This window comes from Babylonia areolata, chromosome 1, assembly GCF_041734735.1.
Source record: "Babylonia areolata isolate BAREFJ2019XMU chromosome 1, ASM4173473v1, whole genome shotgun sequence".
Lineage (NCBI taxonomy): Eukaryota > Metazoa > Mollusca > Gastropoda > Neogastropoda > Buccinidae > Babylonia > Babylonia areolata.
The window spans coordinates 36,781,958-36,808,340 of record NC_134876.1 but is presented as its reverse complement, the minus strand read 5'-3'; the positions used below and the strand labels follow the sequence as shown (position 1 = coordinate 36,808,340).

Genomic DNA, 26,383 nt, shown 5'->3' with positions numbered 1-26,383 from the left:
TTGAACCGCTGTTCTGTGAAGAGCAGGAGAATACAGACGGTGAATTGTCTTCTCTCCTTGGTGACAGGTTGAGTCCACGTTCACCTTCTGATCAGACTGAACCCAATTTGGACCTGGTGGCACTGGAGCTGACCCTCCCCACACAGGTCACACAGGCGGAATCTGCCCTTCAAGCCACACTGTCTCCATTAACCCTTCTTCAGCAGCACAGCACCACCTCCAGGACCACCAGCTGCCATAAGGACCCACAGATGGCACAGGAGGGGCTGAATAAGCCTGCTTGCATGGTCAGGGGTACTTGTTCTATCCCCCCTCCCAGTAAGTGAGTCCTTGTCAGCCCTGGGGCCTTCCCTTCCTGGGGAAGTACCTCAAAGACTCTTCCAAGGGTTATGTCAGGTTCTTCTACACCCCTGATCACCCAGCCTTTATGGCGGTGAAGCCCTCTGTGCAGAACAGGATGCTTCTCCCACAATGCTGTCCCTTCCCTACCTCGGCCACTCTTTCATTCAAAACACTGAGTTGGACAGATTGACCCTTCAATGCTTGCTTCATGTCTCCATGACATACACCTTCTTTGACACTTTCCTCTACAGTCAGTGGTGGAAGAGTGTTTGGTTCCAGGGTTGTCTTCTCCTGAACCTCATGGACTTTTCAGTGATCCAAGTCTGAATACATTTGGCATCAGAGTGACTGTGTGTCTGACAGCTGCGGCTGCTGCAATTACCAACCCCATGCTCACCAGAAGGGTCGCTGACTTCCTCTTCTCCACCATCCCAGTGGAGGAAAGGGTTGCATTGCAGTCAATTCCCACCTATCAGCACTCCCTCATTGGTCCACGTCAACTGGAGGGAGCCAGGGCCTAAAACCAGCACCACAGTGACTCAGACCCAATTTAGAACCTCCAATTATTCAGCCCCTGCAAGGAGGAATTACCTCCCAGCACACACAACAGTGGTGTGACGTGGGATTCGATGACTGGTTTATGTTGGTGATAGAATTGGGGTGCATGGTGTCTTGGGTAAAGGTCTGCCCTCCTCTAAGATCCACTCCTCATCCTTGTGTACTGAACTCAGAGGAGCAGGATAGCATCTTGATGATGGGAATATGGCAACTGCTTCCCAAGTGTGCGCTATCAAGAATTCTCAAACCGGGGCCCCAGATTTAATGGCTGCCTGTTTGTGATTCCAAAGGTCCCTTGAGGGTGGCAACTAACCCTGGATTTGTCATCCTCAAAAGCTCCTGTCCCAGTGTCAAATAAAAATGGACATGCAGGCTTACATTCAAGAGACCATTCAGCAGGGTGATGGTGCTACCACTATTTACTTGAAGGATGCTTGTTTCCAGGTCCTCTTTTATCCGGCATCCCACAGATACCTGAGGTTCGTGTGTAGGGACAGGGTGTTCCAGTTCTCTCCCCTCTCCTTTCTTCTTTCCATTACCCCCATCCTCTTCTGCAAGGTCCATGATCAGATCAGAGTCCATTCCTCTCTGTACATACCAACACAACTAGCAAATCTTGGAACAGTCGCAGGCCCTGTGTCGATTCACACATCCAGGAGGTCTGCTACCCAGTCAAAGCAAACGTGTCAGCAAGACTGTCATGGACTGTGTGTCAAATGTCATCCCCAAGAAGTCAAAAGACTGACTTCCCTTTGTTGTGACACCCCATGTCAAACTCCCATTTCAGTATTTTACATGAATTATATGCATGAGTATGCCCCCATGCTGTTTAATCTTTGAAGAAGATTATATTACTTTGTAGTCTGTTTAAAAAGAAAATAAGAGTTGAAACTGTGCATAGATTGTTGTCTGTCATCAACAGGAGCTCTTTTTTTTTTAATTCAAACTTACATTTGGTCTTATAATTTAAACACCTGTGATGTGAATCATTACCCACTGTATTAAAACGACAAAACACAGTAAAGTTTGATTGATTGATGAGCACTTAAAAAAAAAATTCTCAAAACAAACAGAAGTTATTTCATCCGTCCTCGTTTTATTCTCTTCATGGGAACAGAAAACGTGGATCACAGACTTAAATGATAGCATTATAGTATGGTATACCAATGTTGTCAGAACAGAAAAAGATTGATGAGGACCAATTCTTAATTGATTATTGCATCTCACGGATGACTCTAAAGATGTCTGTGTTACTTAAAAAACTCAGTAGAGCAGAGCAAATGCTCTTTCACTCGAAAGTGCATTGAGATATTGCTTACATCCCCAGCGACAGAGCACTCAGCCTTGGGACATGCACATCTGTCTTGGAGATTGGTTCTTTGAAATGACAGCAGAATGGCTTCTCTCCCCCTTCTGACTCAGGGGGCACTCACAGCCTACCCGTACTTGTTCAAGTGGTGCTCTTCACAGATGCATCCTTGTGAAGGGTGTAGAGCCCACATGGGCTCACTCTATGTAGCGGGGATTTGGTCCCCACTGGAGCCCAAGTGGAACATCATTCTTCTGAGCTTAAAGCAGTTGGCACGACTATACTTAACTCCTCATATCAGGGGAGGACACCAGCAAGACTATCCGTTTGCTCACAGAGAACACAACTTTTGCAAAAACATGTGAACAAAAAAAGGGGTGGAGGGTGTGCACTTTGATAACCTCACACTGTGAGTTGAGGCTCTCCGTCGTTGCCACAACAAGGGCATTGAGCTCACAGTGAGGCACATAGTGGGCAGTTCCAACCTTTGGGTAGATGCTCACCGCAGGTCCAAGAGCATCATCCACGTGGAGTGGACCTTACACTAGGACATTCTTCAGGGATTGTGGTGTTTGTGGTTTCCACAGATCGTGGTTCTCTTTGCCACAAGGACACCAGAAGCTTGGGCTTGTGTCTTAACTGGAGCAAGCTGATTGCCTATGCTTTTCCTTCCTTCCTTCTTGATCCTACCCAAGGTGGTTTGGAAAACCTATCGGAATGCCCACAGATAAGAACCTTTTCAGTTCATTAGCTGCTTGATTCCAAGAGCACATGAAGTGTGCAGTATTACCACTTTGGCCACCTTTCAGCATTCTGTATCTCTTTGACATGTTTTGGAGCTTCTGCCATTCGGAGATTCACTTCATCATTTGTCACATCAGGGAATTCCATATGCTCAGGGCAGATGGTAGCATTAGTAATATGGTAACATTTGTGTAAAGGTATTGTGTATGATCATAGGAATGAATGCTTTGATAGCTGTGTTGATGGATTTGATTGTGATAACGATTAATACAGTGGTGGTGTTGAGGATTGTGGAAATGATTTTTTTTCATCCTTACATACTTAATTTCAGCATCAGCATAAGACTTGTCAAGTGGACACACAATGATTTTGTAACTGTTTCAAGTGAAATCAGTTACTAGCATAGATTCAGACAACAGAAGCTATTTTGTAATTTGGAGATACTTAGGAATTTGGACCCTTAATAGTGACATCGTGAGTGAATTCTTGAAGGCCTTGCCTGTGACATTTGTTGTTTTTTTTTCAAAATAGTAGGAATCAAATATGGGCATGGAGGCCTTGTCTGTCTCTCTCATTATGTACTGTAAACTACCTGGTGAACACCCAGTATCTCGTAACCCCCCCCCCCCCCCCCCCCCCCTTCGTTATTGTCACCTTGTTGCTTTGCAAAGATGTGCAGATTTTAAATTAGAGATAAGGAATAGAACGCCTGCATTACATGTCAATGTGTCATTGAAAAAACAAGTGCCAACATGGCATTAGTCCTTGACACAGTGTCTTGTTTCAGTATGTTTTATTCTCACTTCCAACCCAGCCAGTACTGTGTTGTGATATTAGGGAATGGGCTCCTGCAAAGGGTACAACACCCAGTAAATACCCACCCCCATCTTTAAGCTGAAATTTGTGCAATGTGGGGGGCGGGTAACATTCCCAAACACATATCTAGGAGGAGGGCGGCACTTGACTATATGTATGATCTCAGTGTTGTGATTTGAGTCCATGGCACAATAAGCTCTGGACAGGAGTCTGCCATGGGCTGAAAAATCCTACTGTGAAAGCTGCCTTTTTGTGGCTGGAACTCACAGCCATTCATGTATTATTTACAGTTGTTCAGAGTCAAGGGGTTATGTCCACAAAGGATAACCTGATGACATAAAGATTTTCCCCACCATGTTCTAGCATGTATATGACATTGATGATGATGATGACAGTGCTATAGATACTTACATAATGATAATGATAATAGTACTGTACTTATATGGCACAAACTCCCCATAGATGGGCTCTAAGCGCCTCACTTGAAACAGTACATATATAACAGTGTATTATAGCACACAAGAGCACATGAAGACATAGAAGTGGAAAAACAAAATCTGTATCCACCAATACAATACTACAAATTGCAGATATATAAATAATCGTAGGAAAAAGGCACAACACACACACACACACACACACACACAAGCACACACACCACAGGAATACTGCAATGGAAGGGGGACACAAGGGGCTTCACATCCAATGATACAGATTTTTCTCAGTTAGAAGTTTGTGGTTTGAACATGGTCATGCATGGACAGAGCTGAATCAAAATATGCACCCTGGTTTCTGACAGAATTTTGAAAGTTGACAACAGCACTGCAGACAGTCAAGAAATGTTCCGAGATATGACTTAGCACAGACCTAGAGCCTACAAGCATGGCATCTGTCTTGACTTCATTGAGTCTGAGTTTGTTAGTCAGCAACCATTTCTCCATGTTTTTGTGATGGATAGGAAAAGAACTTGGGGAAAAAGCGTTTGGGAGTTGGGCGTCATCTGCAGTTTTGTGAAAATCACATCAGTGTTCACTGATGATGTCTGACAGGGGCTGAATGTATGGACTAAATAGTATTGGACCAAGAAATGAATCTTGGGGAACACCATGTCGAACAGGAAGAGGTCTGGATTAAGAATGAGAACTTGAGATGAACACTCTTTGAGTGCCATTCAAAAGATAAGATTTGAACCAAGTGAGGGCTGAACCAGAGATTCCAAAAGTGTGATGAAGATGGTCATGATCTGTTGTGTCAAAAGCTGCCGAGAGATTGAGCAAACACATAATTGAGACTTCTTTCTTGTCTACACAGGACAATGATGTGTTAGACATGTGTAAGAGGTCTGTCTCAGTACTGTGATTCTGTCTATATGCAGATTTGAACACCCCAAGATCACTGGATGACAAATGACTAAGGAATTGACATAATACTACTCTTTCAAGTAATTTTGATAGAAAAGGTAAAATTGAAATAAGTCTAGTTTTTTTAGCTTTTCTTTTTCAAGACTGGGTTTCTTGAATAAAGGTGTAACTAGGGCATGTTTGAAATCTTTAGGAAAGGAGCTGTAGATAGATGTTTACAATCTTTGGATAAATGAAAGAAGCCCATTTGAGCACAGTTTAACCAGTTCAGTGCCAGAGAATTTTGTAAAAAGGTGCTCTCCACTTGCCAAGGAATTTTGAGGATTCGGGGGTAATAAATCACAAAAAATTCTAGCACAAAAGCTATGGGCGATACAGAAAGAAAGTAAACATTTTTGTGAAGGAAAATAGGGTAGATTCTGCTTCTGGGCTTTTTCCCCAATTAGGTTGATTGTAGATAACTGTTCAGGCATGTAAAGTCAAGATATAATTTTTGTGCAACAAAAAAGTCTATTTCCACCTCTACATAATGACATCCATAAAGAAAAGAAACAAAATACAGCTAGAAATAGCAAGCCTATTGTCAGATTATACCTGTAGAAGAAATTAAAACAGGCCATAAGCTTATGAAAACAAATCACAGCGCTTGCAGACATGTAAGTAAATCAGACCCAACAATGACAAAAGTGAGTGAAGTCAACGTAAAGGGTCAATCACAGTCCTGGCAAGCTTTTTTGACAACAGAGAGATTTGGGAGTGAGAGGGTGAAGTTCTTTGATGACATTCACTCCTTTCAAGTTGCACGTGGGCCAATTAACGTGCCTGCTGTGCAGCCAGCTTGCCACATCTTCAAACAAGTCATCCCTCTGATTCAGCGAAAGAAAAAAAAGCGTTAAAAACGAGAATCACGTATTTCATGGCCTGTGCAGGTTCAGCAATGCGTTTCGTGAAAATCGTGAGGCATTGGTGGTTGTCATTGCCTTCTGTCTGCTTTGAAATGTGAGGACACCTTCCCAAAAGCCACGCCCCCTTGATGACCTGGCTGGCATTCGACCTATCATCTTACATCACTCCTCTCCCTCTCCTTCTCTTCTTCCAACACTGGCTTTACGTATTCTGTCAGTCATTGCCAGTTGTTCAAAAACGCTGTCTGATTGGATGGACGGACTGAATTACCATAAAATGGGCTGTTAGTTTCACAACTGTCATTGTCAGTCACCTTCGTTTTCAAACCAATTATCAGACAAGATCAAGAGATCCTTCTCCATCGCAAAACTGTCCATAACCACAAGCAGAGCTTTCAGAATTGTGTAAATCTGCTGACTGTGACAATTTGCTTTACTGGACGCAGTTTTCAATGCATTTGTTTGCACATGATGCAACCCCCTTTTCCACACACGTATCACGTGGTCAGGTATCAAATTATTATTGAGTAGAAAGAGGTCTTCTACCTGACATAAGATCATTTAAATAGTATTTTTATAATCAAGACACACCAAACTAAGTGTGCAGAGTCTGTTTATGTGAATTGAACAATGAAGGAACAATGAAGGAAAAATCGGAACATTTGCAGGACGTCAGTGGACATCTTATAGGCACAATGGCAATACTTTTTGTAGGACGTCAGCTCACGTCTTATAGGCACTCGACTGGTTAAACAGATCTGCAGACAGATAAAGCCTGTCCTCCCATGTTTTGTTTACTTATCTCACCATGTAAGCAACCATACTCCGTTTTCGGGGTTGTGCATGCTGGGTATGTTCTTGTTTCCATAACCCACCAAACACTGACATGGATTACAGGGATCTTTTAACGTGCTTATTTGATCTTCTGCATGCATACACACAAGAAGAGGGTTCAGGCACTAGCAGCTCTGACCTGTGAGATCAGAAATATCTCCACCCTTTAATCACCAGGTGCCATTACCGAGATTCGAACTTGGGACCAATCCAGCGCTTTAACCACTCAGCTATTGCGCCCGTCATTTCTACATGTCATTTAGGTCTTGAATTTATTTTCCCGAAAATAAACCAGTATGATTTTTTTTTTTTAATTGTAGTTGTTCTTTGTTTCAGGATCAGTACCTTTTCTGCTACACAGCCTGCATGGAGGCACTTCTGAGCAAGGAAAGATAATTCTTGCTTCTTCCTGAGCATTGCGTTATTTACTTTAACCCCAGGAGTGTTGAGGCTCATGTATATTCAAATTTATTCTCTGTGTCCTTTGCCAGCTCAGAAAGGACTGCCTTTCCTGATGGTTTGCTGAACACAAAACGAAGTAAAGAATGTCACCTTTTTGTTACTGAAAACGTTTCATATTTGAACTGACTGTGACTTTAATGAGATGTCATTTGTGGTGTAATAATAGTAGCATTTTAGTTTTCTGTAGTTTTATTCAATGAATTTTATTTTTTTTTTTTTTAAATTGGAATTAGTAGAAAATAGAACAGTTTGTAAGAAATCTGGTTGATGTCATGCAGTTACATCAGGGGTATACCGTGTCTGTTAGAAAGATTTTGTAAAGGTTTGTGTGAACATTGTTGTGAAGTCAAGACAAGGTTTGTGTTAACATGGTTATTTATCAGGCCTGTGGATAAGTAGAAGTGTATCAGTGATTGACTGCATTTATATGTGAATGGCACATATGAGCCAGCAGGATAGATAGATAGATAGTTGGCCACACTCCTTTGATTTTAAAGCCACACCAGGTGCACATTTGTGTAAAATAGAATATATGTAATATGCATGAACAGGTAAAAAGGATAATTTCACACACACACACACACACACACACATCAGATTCATGTTTATTTTGTTTTGTTTTCTCTTTGCTTTTGTTTTTAAATAGCAGATGTAAAAATGGAGTATTATCATTGTTTTCCTTGTGGGTGTTACTGTGTGTGTGCATGTCACCTTGGTCATTTATTTGTGACGCAGCACGCGAAAACCCAGCTAAGGTCACAGCCAGCTATTCTTAATTATGAACAAAAACATGTCATTTAGGTAAAAATATTAAGAATCGAGATCTTTTTAAATGAATTTCACATCTTTGAAGTGTTATCTTTGCTGTTGGTAAGTATTTTAATATAAAACTGCCAGAAACTGTAGTATTTTTAATGTTTACAGTGCATGTACAAGTGGTACATTTGTCACTTTAAAAAAAATGTTGCAAAGTTCAATGCATTTGACTCCAGGCTTTTTTGAAATTGTCTGCTGATAATGTGGCAATACGCTTAATGACTGCTGTCAGTAAATGTTATATTGATCTGGGATCAAAGCTGAAGTTCAAAAGATTCATCAGCATTATGGGAAATGTTTTTTGTTCAAACACAAATGCGGCCTCTTGTCTCACATTGGAACATTTCACTATCACTGTCGAATGCTCTCTCCTGGCATGAGATCACTCTTCCACTTGCCATTCTTACTTCCTTTAAGTACATAAAGAAAATATGAATTTCCCCATGCTTTTTATATATATATATAGAAATTTATAGTTTACTTAATTCTGAATCTTTTGACACCACATACATGTTCAAGATCATTTTGTTCTAAAGTTATGAGCTGGCAAAGTTATGTTTTTTTCATGAGCCGATTCCTCAATTTGTTCTTTTTGGGCACAGCAACTTTGTAAAAGTTAAAGAAAAAAAAACTTTGATAAGTAGATCAGTTCTGTTTTTTGTGTGTTAATCTGGGTTTTTTTTTTAACTTACTGAAAGTACATGAATGTCAAAAATGATAAATTCTGACTTGAGCTTGTTTTTCGCTTGCTGCATCACATTTCTTCTTTCTTTTTAAAACTCTAACTGAAAAAAATTACAAACCAAAAGAAAAAATTGATCTGAAAGGAAAATAGCAGTCAGGAAGTAAAGAATGGTAATTTTCTTTTTTAATATTGCTCCTTATTGTTAGAATGAATACAAGTATTTTTTGAATGAATATGTGCTGGGCGTCTTAGGTTTTTAGGAATATTAGGCTTACCTACAGGGAGAAAAAGAAGTATTGGAGAGGTGATGACCTCTAAAAAGGAACAGAAATGGCATTACCAATCCATTACAGCTGTGATTACAAGAAAAGTTGGGGATCTTGCATGTCACTCTGCAGTGACCAAATTTGATTGGGAAATCTCTATTGACCAATCTGCATTTGCTGCTGCTAGACTGCCTACTTTTAGCATTTTATCAAAGTACAGCATGTATCTATTATTATTATTATTGATTTATATTATTTCATTTTATTCATTTCACTTTTTTATTCATTGTGTTATAGGATATGTTTTCTTATGTGGTCACATTATGTTTATTCATACAGTTAATGTAATGCATAATTATCTTTATAAATGTTTTTGAGTGATTGCACTGTACATGTGTTTGGCTTATCTCTTATCTTATTCAGTTATTGTCAGTGGAGTATGGTTTTTCTTACCAAGTCAGCATCAGTTTCTTACTTTATTAATTGTTTGGCATATTTTAATGAATGTTCATGTTCTAAAAGTGATTGTGTTTTTGTATGTTTGAATTACATGTGCTCAAATCCAAAGATGAATTTCTGTGCATTTGCAGACAATAAATTTCTATTTTAGCTTAGCTTTGAATGTCAGAGATTCTGTTGCATGTTTGTAATACTTATTAACTTCTTTTAGTTAATTGACAAGAAATGGAATATGAAATTGATTTTAATTTTCCCCTCAGATTTGGAAGCCAATAATTTAATGATAAATGCACAATGCTCTGCATGAAATATTTCTTTCTTTTCATGTGAAGAGCTGTTTTTAGAATTGGAGACTGTCCTGAAATTTGCATTCATAATGCCAGTGAATTTACAACCAGTGTCAATACAATGATTTATTTGTTTCTGTTTAGTCTTTTGAACAAGAATAGTAAGGTTCATTTGAAACATGAGGAAGTCCTTCATGTATTTAGTGTTTGCAAGACAAGAAGCAGAATCACACAGGAATTTATTGTGTTTTAGGGCCAGTGTCATTCTGGTAGTTTTTAATGGTTAAATTTGTTTAGGGGATAGTTTAATCTTATTATGGATTAACAATGGAATCTTTTACTTTTTCTCCCTTATAACTCTGTGAATTCAGTGGGGCATCACACAGAAGACCTGTTCACTAGATTCCTCATGATTTGCTGGTTGTGTGTCAAAGCCTGTATCTCTGCAGATGGTTTTCCTGTCCATTCTGCAATGGAATGGTTTAAATAAAATTAACTATTTATTGATCTTGTGATTTCGATTTCAAAATCATCTTATGATGATGCTATGATTTTATTGTTAAGTACAAACTTGATACTAAATGCCACTGACATTTAGTCTGTGGTTGATTTGTTGTTTTTAGTTAGGTTGGCTTTTTGTATGTTTTTGTGAACCATATGAACAATCATATTTTTAAATCCATGGTATGATTTAAGTAATGTCATTAACATAGAATATATTGACACATAACAGTATCTAGAATTGAAGAACATATATATATTGTGTATTTTGTATTTAGTTTATTTGATAGGGCAGTCAGGGTTGATGACCCAAGCTTACATTGATAACAAAATATATCAGAAGTGAAAGTGTTGAAGATACTTTCATGTTAATCGACTAAAATGGTCTTTTTGAAATTTTAGCAGACTCTTAAGTGGAAATCCACACAGATGTTTTTATACATTTAAAATTCCTTTTACTGTAGTTTCTTTCAAATTATGTAACTGTTCTTGGCCATGTGCAATAATTCATTATACACTATACATGTGTGTGTGTGTGTGTGTTTTATAGTAAAATTCTGCTACAGATTACCATTTTATGCACTTCCTTAATCATGTTTGCATGCTAAGCGTAAAGCTTAAATTGAAATCTCAGACCATTTCTAGTAATCTGGACAACTTGACAAAATTTACTGGTTTTATTCTCATATCCATAGGCACCTTAGTGTGTAATTTATTTAGTTCCTCTCTCTCTCTCTCTCTGTCTTATTGTTCATATTACATTTGAATTGTACATACTTGTGACTTGAAAAACAGCAGTGACAGATACTGGCTTTCCTACATTTATATACATGTAAAATTAGCTGTGCTGTCATTTTAACAGGAACAGAAGGGACAATTTCACTAAGGCAGTGGAGATTGCTGCACTCTTAGCAAAACCCTTTAAAAAAAAAATGCAAACAGCTTTTGTCTCTTTCCTCCATGCTAGCGTCACTCTGTCTCAGCGGTTTCTGTACTCAGTGCCTTTCTCTTTGAAGCAGGGCAGACTGAATGGGGCACTATGCCAGACTTCCCAAAGGGGTTTTCGGAAATTTCACAAGCCCAGTATAGTAAATACTTCTTGGGGGGGAGCTCCACTTGGCAAGATTGTCATGCTGGGAACAGGTCTCTCTCTGTTCCAGGAGGACCTCCCACTCTTCCTGGGCAGATTTCGCTCTGGCTCCATTCTTCTTATTTCAAAGTAAGATTGGGAAGAGAAGAAATCAGAGAGGTTTTGACACTGTCTGTATGATAGACTATTTATAAGGGTTCTTGTGAAAATAACCAGGTCCCCTTATGCAGACTTCTGTCAGGTGAGGTTTTTTCACTTTGTCAGAATTTGGTGTTCTAGCTTTTGTGAAAGTGGATGTGCAGTCCTGTTGTGTGGTAATTTCTTTCATCTAATTGCACATAAGAGTACCGTTATCTGTCATGCAGTTCCCTCCTTCCTGGACCTCACTTCAGACCCTTCCATTGAAGGAAGTTTCCTCCTTTGGGCACCACATTCAAGTGACCTGTAAGAGCCAAGCCAGCATTCAGAGTGAACTGCTTTCAATGATGACCACCCCAGGAAACTTCCTTTTCTTATTGCCTTTTGTCTGGCTCTTCTATGGCCAGACAGGAAGTGAAACTGAGGATAGAGGTCAGGCAAGAAAATATTCACCAGAGGGCAGTTAATCCCAGGACCCAAGCCTGGTCAGTCTTAGGCAGGTCACCCCAAGCATCTTGGCCCCAACCAAACCCTCTCACAAATCAAGCTCCCTTTGGCTGTCAGCCATGCCAGGCATATCCTACATGAGAGGCTCTATTAGTACTCTAATCAAGCGGATATTTTGCAAACCATGCTTTTTGTCCAAGGCACCATTCATTATCTCTTGCAGACCTCCTTGGGATCCTCAAGCATTTGCAGGTGCAACCAAGAAAACTATTTCTCACTGCTACAAGGTTTTAATAGCCAAATGTTCTACAAAGCTTGGAGAGGGATTTGGGGATCTGAGAATCATTGCTCAACCTTTCGCCCTTCAACCCCCTCAATTGAAACTAAAGATGGGCATTGCATCAAGGGCATCAAGCTCAAGAATGCATATTTTGAGATTAGAAGTGGTTGAAGTTTATCTGGTCTCTGGGAAGCATTGTGAACCTGGAAAAGTCCAAACTTTTCTTGATGGCAGTTTCTTCGTATCCGAAGATAACTGGGAAGAAGGTCTAGTCCGGGTGAGGCAAGCCTTCTGATGGCTGTACAGGCCAATCTTGGATTTGCATTGTCAGGAACAGCTGGCACACGTGAAGGTTGGCTGGTCGCTGGAGGGGTAAACTTGAGATGATGCCTCCTTTCTCCGCTCGCGTTTTTCCCTGGCTGTCTGTGTCCTGACCTTTTCAAAATTCCTGACAGCTTTCCTAGTGGAAGTTTTCCAGGCAGATCTGTTAGCTGCCAGTGTCTCCCAGCTGTGGTGGTCAATTTCGCTACGTGACATCTGCTGCTTCAGTTGGTCCTTGTAGCATCTGCGTGGAGCTCCAACGCTGCGTTTACCTTCATGCAGTTCGCCGTAGAAGACAGCCTTTGGCATTCTGGAGTTGTCCATACGCGCTACATGACCTGCCCAGCACAGCTGTCGAGGCATCAGCATTGACTCGATGCTTGGGAGATCAGCTTTCTCCAGGACTTCGATGTTGGTGGTATAGTCCTGCCAATTGATGCCCATGATGAAGTGTAGGCATCTCTGGTGGAAACGCTCCAGCAGCTTGATGTGTCTCCTGTAGAGGACCCAAGCTTCAGATCCATACAGCAGGGTACTGATGATGACTGCCCTGTAGACCTGGATTTTGGTCGAGAGTCTTAGGGAGTGGTTTTGCCAAACACGTTTCTGGAGACGACCAAATGAGCTGCTGGATTTGGACAGACGATGGTCCACATCCTTGGAGATTGTGGCATCGTTGGAGATGATGCTTCCAAGGTAAGTGAAATGTTCCACAGCATTCAGTTGGTGCCCGTCAATGTAGATCTTGGGTGGTGCGTAGGTGCCATGAAGGGGTGCCTGGTACATGACTTCGGTCTTCTTCAGACTAATGGTGAGGCCAAAAGCCCGGGCTGCATCAGCAAAGTGATTGACGACTAACTGCAGAGCTTCCTCAGTATGAGCGAGGAGAGCACAGTCGTCTGCAAACAGCAGCTCCAGGATCAGTTCCTCAGTGGTCTTGGTACGCGCAAGGAGACGACGGAGGTTGAAGAAGCTGCCATCAGTTCTGAATCTGATGTAGATGCCTTCAAGCAGATATTCCTTGGCTTCCCTCAGCATCAGGCCAAAGAAGATTGCGAAGAGGGTGGGGGCCAGGACGCAGCCTTGCTTGACACCGTTTCCAATGGGGAACGGCTCTGAAAGTTCGCCTCCACACTTCACTTGGCCACGTTGATCTTCATGGAGTTGCTTGAGGACTGCAAGAAACTTTGGTGGGCATCCAAGCTTTGTCAGGACCTTCCAGAGCCCATCTCGGCAAACCGTATCGAAGGCCTTGGTCAGGTCGACGAAGGCTGCGTAAAGGCCCATGTTCTGCTCCCTGCACTTCTCCTGCAACTGGCGTAGCACAAAAATCATGTCTGTGGTTCCTCTGTTTGCTCGAAACCCGCACTGGCTCTCGGGGAGATTTTCCTCGGCGATGGTAGGACTCTTGCCAGAATCTTTCCTGCAATTGACAGAAGGGTGATGCCTCTGTAGTTGGAGCAGTCAGATTTCTCGCCCTTGTTTTTGTAGAGGGAGACGATCACTGCATCTCTGAGGTCACCTGGCACTACTCCTTTGTCCCAGCACAGAGTGAAGAGGGATGTCAGCTGTTCTGCGACAATGTCGCCTCCTGCAACGTACACTTCCGCTGGGAGCCCATCGATGCCAGGGGCTTTGCCACCTTTGAGCTTCTTGATGGCGGACTTCACTTCTTCGAATAGCGGGGGGTTGTCCAGGTCATGTTTGACTGGCAGCTGAGGTATCTTGTCAATTGAAGAGTCCTGAACTGTACGTTGGTCTCCAAAGAGGTCTTGGTAGTGCTCTGTCCAGCGATGCAAAATGGAGTCTCGATCTGTCAAGAGAGTAGTACCATCTGATGAGCGCAGAGGGGCCTGCACTTGAAGTGACGGGCCATATGCTGCTCGCAAGGCTTCGTAAAAGGCTTTTGTGTTGCCCAAGTCAGCATATAACTGAGTCTTCTCAGCCAGTTTAAGCCACCAGTTGTTCTGAATCTCCCTGAGTTTAGATTGAAGAGTGCTGCAAACTGTTCTGTGGGCTGCCTTAGCTGTATTGTCATCTTTACTGGCAAGGAGTCTGGCATGTGAAGCACGCTTTTCTTGTATGAGATTCTGGATTTCCACGTCATTCTCGTCAAACCAGTCTCTGTTTTTCCTGGTGGAGAAGCCAGCAACGTCCGCAGCTGAATTTTGAAGGGCAGTCTTTAAGCGCTGCCACTGCTCCTCTGGATCTGGCTCCTGGCTTGATGAGACCTCTGCTTTTAGCCTGTCTTCGAGCTCCTTCCGGAACTCCTCTTCCTTGACCAGTAGTTGTTGGACATTTAACTTCTTAGTCGGAGGTCCTCTCCTTCTGATTGCTGGTCTGACTGTGAGCCTGACCTTGGCACAAACAAGCCTGTGGTCTGTGTAGCAGTCGGCGCTTGGCATGACTGGTGTGCAGAACATCCTTAATATCCCTCTGGCGTACCAGGACGTAGTCCAAAAGATGCCAATGTTTGGAACATAGATGTTTCCAGGTCGTCTTGTATCTGGCCTTCTGTTGAAACAGTGTGTTGGTGACTGACAGGCTGTGCTTGGTGTAGAACTCTAGAAGCAAGCGGCCGTTGTCATTGCAGTTGCCAGTGCCATGCCGTCCTGTCACTCCTGGCCAGATGATATGATCCCTACCAACTCGTGCGTTGAAGTCACCCATGATGAGAATCTTATCCTCCTTGTCCACTTTCCTGAGCAGAGAACTAAGTTCGCGGTAGAAAGCTTCTTTGGTGACGGCATCTGCTTGGAGGGTAGGGGCATACATGCTGAACAGAGAGACGAAGCAGTTGATTGTAAGCGGCAGTCGTAGGGACATGATGCGATCCGAATGTCCCACTGGAAGGCTGTGGAGCTTGCTGGCAATAGAGGACTTGATCGTGAAGCCTACTCCGGACAGTCTGCGCCCCTCTTTACTTTTGCCTGACCAGTACAGGGTATAGCCTGCGCCCTCCTCTGTGAGGGATCCTTGTTCTGTGAAGCGGATTTCGCTGAGAGCAGCGATGTCAATGTCCAGCTGTGCTAGTTCCCTCGCCACCAGAGCTGATCGTCTCTGTGGTCGGTCGCTGTCGTCCGAGTCTTGCATGGTGCGGATGTTCCAGCACGCTAACTTCAAATTGCTTCTTGCTTTTGATTTTGATTTTGATTTCTTTTTCTCAATGTTGTTCTTACCGCTGTAGTGAGATGCCCGTTGGCCGCGGCGAACCAACCAGGTGTGAGTGAGGCAAGCTGTGTTTAGGCCACCTTTTCTAGGCCTGTCTCCATGTGGAGCAAGCAGCGCTATCCCTAGAGAGGACTGCTTGGTCCCTCAGAGTGCTGCCGAATGCTGTTGTTGCCTCAAGTCAACAGACAAGCGACCCAATAGTCTGAGCCGCCTACATGCAGAATTGAGACTGCGACTCCCAGTACCATCTAGTACCTGTCGTTTCGCCTCTCCTCCATCGCTGTAGGTCTTTCTTCCCGCCTGCACTGCGAAGATTTGAATTGAAGACCAGTGCGCGCAAACCAATCCCACTCTTTAGGCCATGCATCCTTCCACAGGGCTCAGCGACCTAAGACGTCTATGGCGACCACAAGGCTGTAGACAGATTGCCTGTGACAGCTAACGGGCTCTGTCTGCCCGGGTTTTAAAATCAGAGATATTCCTTCTCTTAGGCAGATTTACAACCAGGGTTTAGGGCTCAGCCCGCCCGCCCAGATATACCGCCAGGAACTCGGTCGCGCCATGACATAGCAAACTTAGTGGAAACAGGGGCACCGCGTGAAGGTGTTGCTGAGGGCACAGTAATGTAGGAGAGGCCATTGCAATAACCTTGCTGACTAGCAAGCTAGACAGTGGCTACGCGGCGGTCACTACACCTGGGAAGGAGACGGTTAGTCACTATCACTTCCCTTAGTGAGCGGGACGTCCGGCACCAGACCTCACTACCCCAAAACTTTTCTTACACTCTCAAATACTACCTTTTTTCTTTCCTTCTGTCATTTCTTTCGTTCTGCCATACTAGTCCATTCACCTGCACTTTCCACAAATCTTTCCTCAGTGATCCTTAAGATGTTTATTGACAGCAAATTGTAAACTCATGTGTTCTTCAGAATTTTGCATTATATTCCAGAATCATTAATAATAATGGCAGGCTGCTTGGATCCAAGGATCATTGAGCAGATCCTTTGTGACAAACCCTCTGATTATAGTGCAGGCCATTTCTTGAGTGACATACCCAGACACACAGGGCAATATATATATATATATTGTTATGATAACACTGTATTTTGTAACACTTGGTCGCAGTTTGTACCAACGTTATGCCAACATCAAAATTGTTCTGACAAGTTCATTTTCGACTGCATTGCATGGTCACATGCTTTTCTGTGGTAACATTTACCCAGATGCTCTAGACCTATCGATCAAGGCCAGGGCAGTCACTGCTAACCCTGGTCTCGCATGGTGATGCTCAGCTAATTGCGTGCGTGTTTACATTGAAAGAGCATTGAGTGGACTTATCAGCTTAATCATTGCAGTTACACCCTGTTGCAGGTAGGCCCAACTGTTCGTAGATAAAATGTAGGTTTGCTGATGTGGCTCGGAGTCCAAGTGTTCATACCAAATTCAAACTGAACCTACCAAAATTAATTTCCTATCTGTTCCTACAAACACTTGACAGGGGTTTGCATCTCCCTCTCTCTCTCTCTCTCTCTCTCTATATATATATATATATATGTGTGTGTGTGTGTGTGTGTGTTAGGTATATGCAGATAAAATTGGTACTAGGTATGCTTTTTATTGATCATTTTTTATAATCTTGAGGTGATAAATTAGGAGTCTGGGTTATTTTTGACTCACTTGTGTAAACAAAGTGAGTTTATGTTATAACCTGGTGTTCGGTTGTCTGTCTTGTCTGCAAATACCAAATTTGGCTTGAACATAGTTGGAAAAAAATCTTCACAGTCATACCAGTAATAGGTTGTAAGTCTCCTGATTTAAGCCGTATTTCCGGATCACTAATTGTTTATTTTGTTGAGGCTCGTTCCGGATTCCGAAAACAAACTGGAAGAAACATAAAAGAACAATTGAATCAAACGTTTCTTTCAGTTTCAGTCAGCCTGTTGCCAGACTGGTTTGTGCAGATCTGTACATGTTGCAGTGTGCCTTAGGCGATGTCAACGTCTCCTTTATGGCCAAATTAAAAGAATTCCTTGAATAATCAAGATATGTCAAGACAACATTTAAATGGTGTTATTACCACAGATGAAATATTTTTATGACACTGAAAAAGACCCATAGCTTTAGATAGTAAATTTGGTTGAGTGACGTCAGATGTGGCGTAGCATTGGGGATTAGATTTCATGTTTCTGAACAGAACACATGGTTTGATTGATCTCACTAGCAGGCCTTTTTTTGGCCCATTTTAATGATTTTTTCTTCTTCTTCCCCCCCCCCCCCCCCCCCCCCCCCCGCCCCCATGATTACTGGATACAGCGTATGTCACAAGTGAGTCTTGAAGGCCTTGCCTGTCTTGTTCTTCTTGGGGAAGTTGAATATCTTGATGTGTATTTGATGTTTTGTCTTGGGCATGATACAAGGAGGTATGGGTTTGTTGGCATGTGCTTGACATTGTTCTGGCTAATGTGTTGTGCTGTTTTTTTACTGTTGTTTTTTTGTTGTCGTTTTTTTATGTTGATAGCTTTGATATGGCCTTTGCAGTTAGCTGGACTTTGTAACTGATTGGTTCTGGCTTTCATCTTCCTTACAATATTTGTTTTATATTGAACTGTCGGTAAAGAATGATACCATTCATGTAAAAAATCTTACAGACTATATTGGTTTCTTCACTTGTTAAGATGTGAGGTTCAAAGCTGCATTGCATTAAACATGAAGACTTGTGGATTTGTATGAGTTTTACAAGTTCTGTCAGGATTTGATGGAAATACTGTTGTATTTATGCTGAACTGACATGCAAATGTTCACCAAACAGTTCTTTTGGAATGCGGTCTAGAACAATTGTTATTCCACTATGGATTTTAGTTTTAGCTGGTTAAGATATACACATTAAAGAAAATGAAATCATATGCTTTGCATTTTGTCTTTTGTGCATGTGAAAAAGCTATGTCTAAGCAATGTGAAACTGATCCTCAAAACATCACATCCAGTACATATATCCTGTTTCTGATTACTGATCAGCATTCTACACATCATAGACCTAAATCTTGCGTACAGGTTCTTTCATTTCTGTAAGTAATCCAGATCTGTTCCATAGGACTGGTAGAATGTGAAGTTACTTTCCAATTTAGTACACAAGAAACAAAATGCTAACTAAAAACTATAGAATGTAAAGTTACTTTCCAATTTAGTATATGAGAAACAAAATGCTTACTACTGAACAAAACTAAACCAAAAAATATGGAAGTTACAAAACTGAATGAATAGATGAATCGTTTCCACAAGGACTGTTGAAAACAGTAATATACAACAATTATAAAACCGATCATGACATCTAAAACCATCATGTAAAACATACAAGTGGCATAGTGTGCACACATATGTATGTACCCATGTGTGCTTGAGATGTTGGTTATGTTGTCATGTTTATGAATATGTGTTTAAATAACTTCACTGTACTTCATTATTTATCCACTTTTTCTTTGTACTACGTAATGGATCTGTCAGATACATACTACAGAATCAGTGTAGCAGTGCTCTCCTGTCAGTAGTATATCATGGTTCTTTTTGCAAGACAAACTGTTTTATAGGAAGTCTGTTTTTCTTCTTGAAGTACAGTGGCAGTTTTCCTTCAAAGTCCACTTTGGACAAACACCTCACATAACTCTTTGTTAGTGAAAAAGTCGACACATGTGACATGATCACAGAGAGAAATTATGATGTCAATGACAACATTCCATGCCGGACTATGGACTGGCCATTCCCAGTGTTACCAAGGTATGGGACATCACTGAAGGAGTGATTATCAGTGCCCGCAACACAAAGAATTATAAAATGTACTTGTCAGGTTTGTTTGCCAAGCATTGCAGGAAGGAGCACATACCACAGGGCACCTACCCAGTCCAGTAAAACAAAATCTGAAAATCAGAGACACGATAATTCATAACATAGACTTGCATTTATAACAGAATCCTGGTTTCATGTTTTCTTCTATAAGTGAGTAACCTGCCCTTGCACCCACTGGCTGCACTGTGTTGGCCTCTGCCTTTTTGTGTGTGATTTTGTGGTTCCCCTGTTCTAATCTGGACATTTTTTTATATGTGTGTATGCGTCGTTTTTCCAGGACAACTAAGGTCGGAACAGTTTTATCATATTTATTTGCCTCTAGAAACAATTTGATAATGATATTCGTCATGTCAGTGTGTTGATTTGCAAACTGAGGTAAATTAATTCAACTCGCCTTACCCTCGTCATCGCATCAGCGACCATCTTCGTCCTGCCAACAATACTTTCCGCCTTTGCGCACGTTTTCCATGTCCCTAGCCCACTCTTACCATCCGACCTCTGCTCTCGCACTGCGACTGTCACCATGGTGAACGTCAATTAAATCAGCGTTGCTGTCAAATATATCATGGCATAAACGATTCCGACTACACAATGACACGACGCAGCGCATCATCAGCCTGGGCATTGGCAGAGCAAAGACAAAACGAGGAACCAGAGCGGGCAGACTTTGCCGTTTGTGGAGCTCTGTCCCCTGCACTGATCGTCCTGTCTCCGATGTCAGCCCTGCTGTTGCTGTGACTGTCACTGACAACCTCAACATTCATGTTCAAGCTGACTCCTTTACTTCCCGTGACACTGTCCTCTCTGACACTTTTCCAAAATGTGGTTTATCTCCCGTGATTGGCTCTGGTTTGCTTTCTACCCCTTCCACACCTGTCTCAACTCCCAGACCTGATGACTACCCAGCCATGGACGAGATTTCCATCAGCGTTAATGGTGTCGAGAAACAGTTGGCAAACCTCAACCCCCACAAAGCTACAGGGCTGGACGGTCTCACACCCCGAGACCTCTACTCGTCTCTCTACAAGCCCCCTTTGACTGGAAAGAAACCACAGTTGCCACCGTCTTCAAGAAGGGTGAGCACTATAAGCCCTCCAACTACCGCCCCATCTCTCTCACCTGTATTTGCTCTAAACTTCTGGAACACATCTTAGTGAGTACCATCATTAACCACCTTGAATCCAAGAACATCTTGTCCAGCCAACAGCACGGCTTCCGTAAACCCCGTTCATGCGAGACCCAGCTACTCGAGTTCATCGAAGAAGTCTCCACAGCCATGGAACGTGGTACTACAACAGAGGTCGTGGTCTTGGACTTTGCCAAGGCGTTCGACCGTGTCAACCATAGCCTGCTCTGCCACAAACTCAACCACTACAGCATACGAGGGAACACCAGCCGCTTCATCGCAAATTTCCTCAGCAGCCGCACGCAGTCTGTCGTGGTTGATGGTATCCGATCCAGTTGTGTTACATAAACAACCTTCCCTCCAAGATTTCCTCTCCATCAAGACTTTTTGCCAATGATACAGCAGTCTACAGGCTTATCACTTGCGCAGAAGACCCAGCCAAGCTTCAGGAGGACTTCCAATGCCTTGAACAATGGGAGAGAGAATGAGACATAGTCTTCCACCCAGACAAGTGCAGTGTGCTGCCTTTCACTAGAAGCCATTCTCCTCTTCTCTCCAACTACACCCTCCACGGCCAGACACTGGAGAGAGTCACCTCCACAAAGTACCTCGGGGTCATGCTGGAGACTAAGCTGGACTTCACTCAGCACATTGAGAACATCTGCGCGAAGGCCAACAAGACACTGGGCTTCTTGAGAAGGTGTGCTCCAGCCGTACCAAACAGCTGGCCTACAAAGCAATGGTTCGTCCAATTGTAAAGTATGCTTGCACTGTATGGGACCCAAACTCCGACAAGCTCATCACAACCCTTGAGAAGGTCCAGCGAAGGGCAGCCAGATTCGTCAACAACCGCTACCGCAGCACTTCCAGTGTTACAGACATGCTTACGCTACTCGAATGGCCTGTGCTCCAACACGACGTCGCTGCGCCAGACTCGCAATGCTCCACAAGATCGTCAACGATCAAGCTTGCGTCTCCTGCACCGACCTAAAGCAGCAGCCTCGAAGTGGTCGTCGCAGCAACCACAACCAACAGCTGTAAAGAATCCGATGCTGTACTGACTACAGGAAGTATTCTTTCTTTCCAAGGACCGTTGTCGACTGGAACTCCCTCCCAGCTGATGTCGACGAGACCCCCTCCTGCAACGCCTTATGCTTGAGGGCCCTCCAGGCACAGTTGACCTCCCCACCTCCGTCCCCCCCACCCCAGTAGGTCATTTACTTTTTTTTCTTTTTTTTTTCTCAACAAAGTCCAAAATATTCGTACCATCTTAGACCAAATGCCTTTCCAACCTGCTCATCTTGATCTTCAATTCAACGGCACTCCTCTCCATTCCTTTAATCCACTGACTGAAACAGACATCCATGAAATCATGAAAGAAATGACAATAAAATCATGTGAGCTCGATCCTATACCAGCCTCTGTCTTTTCCCAGTGTGTCTCACAGCTTCTCCCAACAATCACCAGCATTGTCAACTCATCCCTTCTCACTGGAACGTTTCCATCCACCTTCAAAATTGCAATCGTTCAGGCTTTTCTGAAGAAATCAAACCTTGACGCAAACATTTTGAAAAGCTATCGACCAGTTTCTAATTTTCCATTCCTGTCCAAACTCCTTGAAAAAGCTATCCTGACGCAGCTGAACAACCACCTTTGTTTCAACAATTTCATCCACCCATTTCATTCTGCCTATCGTGCTGACCACAGTACCGAAACCACTCTCCTCCACATCCTGAATAACCTACTGCTAGCGTCCGACTCGGGACAGATCTCCCTTCTCACTCTTCTCGACTTGTCAGCCACCTTTGACATGATAGACCATTCAGTCCTCCTTTCCCGTCTTCATTTTACATTTGGTATCAACGGCACTGTTCTAAACTGGTTCAAATCTTATCTCACTGATCGATTTCAGTCTGTCATTGTTGATAATTCCCAGTCTGAACCCGTTAAAATCGAACATGGAGTCCCACAGGGATCTGTTTTAGGCCCAGTGCTCTTCACACAGTACACTGCTCCTCTTGCTGACTTTATCAACCGCCATTATGTCAGTCATCATTCTTATGCTGATGACACTCAACTCCAGAAGAGTGATACCCCCGAAAAACTGTCATCGCTCTTGCAAGAAACATCCGACTGTTTCTTGGACATTCAAAACTGGATGACTCTAAATAAGTTACAATTGAACGCGAACAAAACTGAAGCAATGATCACAGGAACCAAACAAAAACTGTCTTCCATTACAACTGACACAATCAAATTTGGCAGTACATCCAACCCTCTTTCCAGTTCAGTCAGGAACCTTGACGTTGCCCTTGACAACACACTGTCCATGCAAAAATTTATCAGTCAGACATGTCAACCTGCTACTGTCAATTGCGGCACATCAGTTCCATCCGGAAATATCTGTCCATTGATGCAGCATCTTGACTTGTCGTTTCTCTCATTCTCTCTCACCTAGACTACTGTAACTCTCTATTGTCTGGTTTGCCTGCTTTGTCTGGTTTGCCTGCTTCATCCATTCAGTCTCTTCAGCGCATACAAAAACTCTGCTGCCCGACTCAGAAAGAAAAAATCTGAGCACATCATTCCTCTTTTGCAACATCTCCACTGGCTCCCTATCTCACACAGAATAAAGTGCAAGATCAGCACTCTATGTTATAAATGTATTCACAAATCTGCCCCTTCCTATCTCTGTGGCTGCCTTCACCTCTACACTCCATCTCGCTCACTACGATTAGCGTCGGATCCACTGCTTACGCATACCCAGATTCAAACACTCGACTGTTGGCCGCTGTTCCATCTCTGTCTCTGGACCTTGCAATTGGAATGAACTTCCTCTTTCGCTTCGTCAAGTCTCCACACTCCGCTCTTTCAAGTCTGGCCTTTCAAGTCTGGCCTTAAAACCCACCTCTTCCCAAAATAGCCTCCCTTCCCTGTCTCTTCCTTGTCTTCAGTTTCTCCAGTTTTAGAATCACGCATGCGTGTGAATGACTGGTGCGAAAGCGCTTTGATTTGTCTCTGCACAAGATTCAGTGCCATATAAATACCATTATTATTATTATTATTATTATTATTATAAGTGACTTCACCTATGCCTTATGGCCATTCCCAACAATGTCTTCCCAGAGTGGGTGAAATAATTGTGTTGAAGAGACGTTTGAGGATTTCGGGGTTTTCCTCCCATTCTTTTGTTTCTTCACTGGCTTACAGGCTGGATTGTGTCTTCTATCATCCCATCCATGATCTTCCGCGTTCTAGATGGCTGCTTTTTTGGTTCATTAACAAATCAAATCAAAAACACTTTATTAATCCACATGGAAATTAAGTTGTGCAGTCACAGGCTCGTTGTGAACACTAGCGTAAAATCATCATGTGCAGAAGAGATTAAAACTAGTCAAATAAGAATTCCCAATCGCTGACGATAGACTACCCCCCTCCCCTCCTCACACACACATACTCATGTTAAGACAATAGGGTAGTGCACAGCAATATTTACAAATGAAAACATCCAACAAAAAAAGGTATATATTACAAAAAATGACATGCGTGCACGTACACACACACACACACACACACACACATGCACACAGGTTAAGACCATACAACAATACATTTATAAAGACATCCAAGGAATAAATCGTATATATAGGTAAAATGCACACACACACACACACACACACACACACACACACACATGGATGTATGCACGCACATAACATATGTCACGTCAATAAAATTAGTACATTAAGAACATGAAATCTAAGTAAAATAAGAAAATATTCCGATCGCACACACACAGAAACGCTTGCCCGTGCTCACGCGCTCAGTCCCACGTGCACGCATGTCTGCTGGTGAAGTTCAGGTGTTGCTGTGGCGAGGGGGTGGGGGTGGGGTTCACTCATGAGTTAGTGTATTGGATGTTTTGATTGTGTGCGCGAATGGCTGTAGGAATTAATGAATTATGTTTTTGCGTGTGGAGCTCTGAACCTACCACTTATGTCTGACCTTCTGCTATTAATGTCATCATGCAGTGGGTGTCTTTCGTCTGTCAAAATTGTTATTAATCTGTCAGTCAGTTTTCTATCGTGCATGTTGCTAAAGGTGCCTTGTCTTATACCCACCACCCCACCCGCTTTCCTGATGACTTTTTCCAACCTGTCTTTGTCATGTTTGGTCAAGACCCCCCACCCCCCTCCAACACACGGCTCCATATGTTAAAACGCTGCAGACAACAGATGTGTAAAACATTTGGAGCATCTGCTTGCATACATTAAAAGATTTCATTTTTCCAAGACAGCACATGCGACTGTTGCTCCTTTTGATGAGTGCAGTTGAGTTTTCATTCCAAGACAGCTTATTGTCGATTATCACACCAAGATATTTGTACGAGTCCACTTCATTTTTTGTGATGATTTTACTTAAACTTGATTTCTTTTTTCTGAAGTTGATTACAAGCTTTTTCGTTTTGCCAACATTCAGTTCAAGGCAATTTTCTTCACGCCAGTTCACAAACCTGTCAATTTCTCTTCGGTAGTCAGCGTCATCGTCATCTGTAATAAGTCCTGTCAGTGCGGAATCATCTGCAAACTCAACGAGTGGAAACGAATTGGTCAGACTTCTGCATTCAGCCGAATACAAAGTAAAAAGAAAAGGTGAGAGCACTGTGCCTTGTGGTGCACCTGTGTTTGTGAAAGAAACAGTAGACATAAAATCATTTAATTTTACAAACTGAGGCCTTTTAGTAAGATAGTCTAAAACCCATAAAATTGTCGGAAAAGCGAGTCCCATGTACATAAGCTTTTTTGCTAAAAGGTGAGGTTGAATAGTATTAAAAGCACTAGAAAAATCAAAGAACATCAGGCGGACACAGGTATTTCATTTTTCTAGGTGTTCATAGATTTTGTTCAAGACAAAAAGTATTGCATCATCCGTACATCTGTTCCTCCCGTATGCAAATTGCAAGGGATCTAAAAAATGGTTTGACAGACTCCTGCAAGTTGACCAGTATCACTCTCTCAAAAACTTTCATCACAGCATATGTCAGTGCTACTGGAAGGAGGTCTTTCATACATGAAACATCTGTTTTCTTGGGTACAGTTATAATGCAGGAAGTTTTCCAGATAGATGGTATTTTGCACTCACTAAGAGACTGATTATAAATAATTGTTAAAATCTGGTAGAGTTGAGCTGCACAGTATTTCAGTGTATTTTTTCGGATCATATCAGGACCAGATGCTTTGGTTTCACTCTTTTTAACTGTGAAAGCACTTCCTCTTCAGAGACAACAGTGCATTCGTCCTTCTTAACATTTAAAATATCACTTAAATCTTGTCTTTCTGTGCTAAAATCGTGACAATCAAAGCGAGCATAAAAGTTATTCAGTTTGTTTGCTTCTTCCGATGATGATAAAACCGTTTCTTTCCCCCTCTTTCTACCTTTGTATCCACTCAGTTTCATCCCTTCCCACACCCCTTTCATGTTGCTGCTGAGTAATTTGTTTTCTGTCTTTTGCTTATAGTTTTCTCTGCCCTCTTGCAGTGGGTTTTTAGGGTTTTTTGACTCACTTGTGTAAACAAAGTGAGTCTATGTTTTAACCTGATGTTCGGTTGTCTGTGTGTGTGTGTG

At 42.4% G+C, this 26,383-nt stretch overlaps 2 protein-coding genes across 6 annotated transcripts in view; one reads left to right on the top strand and one right to left on the bottom strand.

The window, feature by feature from the left end:
* The window catches only part of LOC143282461 (tyrosine-protein phosphatase non-receptor type 13-like), a 590,260-nt gene extending 579,318 nt beyond the window's left edge, over window positions 1-10,942 (top strand). For all 5 annotated transcript variants that reach the window (XM_076588135.1, XM_076588121.1, XM_076588127.1 and 2 more), the window contains one exon: window positions 7,206-10,942. In XM_076588135.1, the coding sequence (XP_076444250.1) occupies window positions 7,206-7,265 (60 nt within the window). In that variant the 3' untranslated portion in view covers window positions 7,266-10,942. The remainder of the gene's footprint in view (window positions 1-7,205) is intronic.
* Window positions 10,943-11,818: 876 nt separating this feature from the next.
* On the bottom strand, window positions 11,819-15,714 carry LOC143281001 (uncharacterized). The gene is made up of 4 exons (XM_076585907.1): window positions 15,067-15,714; window positions 14,224-14,897; window positions 13,266-14,044; window positions 11,819-11,877 (listed from the first exon to the last, which is right to left on the bottom strand). The coding sequence occupies exons 1-4, from the start codon at window positions 15,712-15,714 to the stop codon at window positions 11,819-11,821; spliced, it is 2,160 nt and encodes a 719-aa protein (XP_076442022.1).
* Window positions 15,715-26,383: the final 10,669 nt, after the last annotated feature.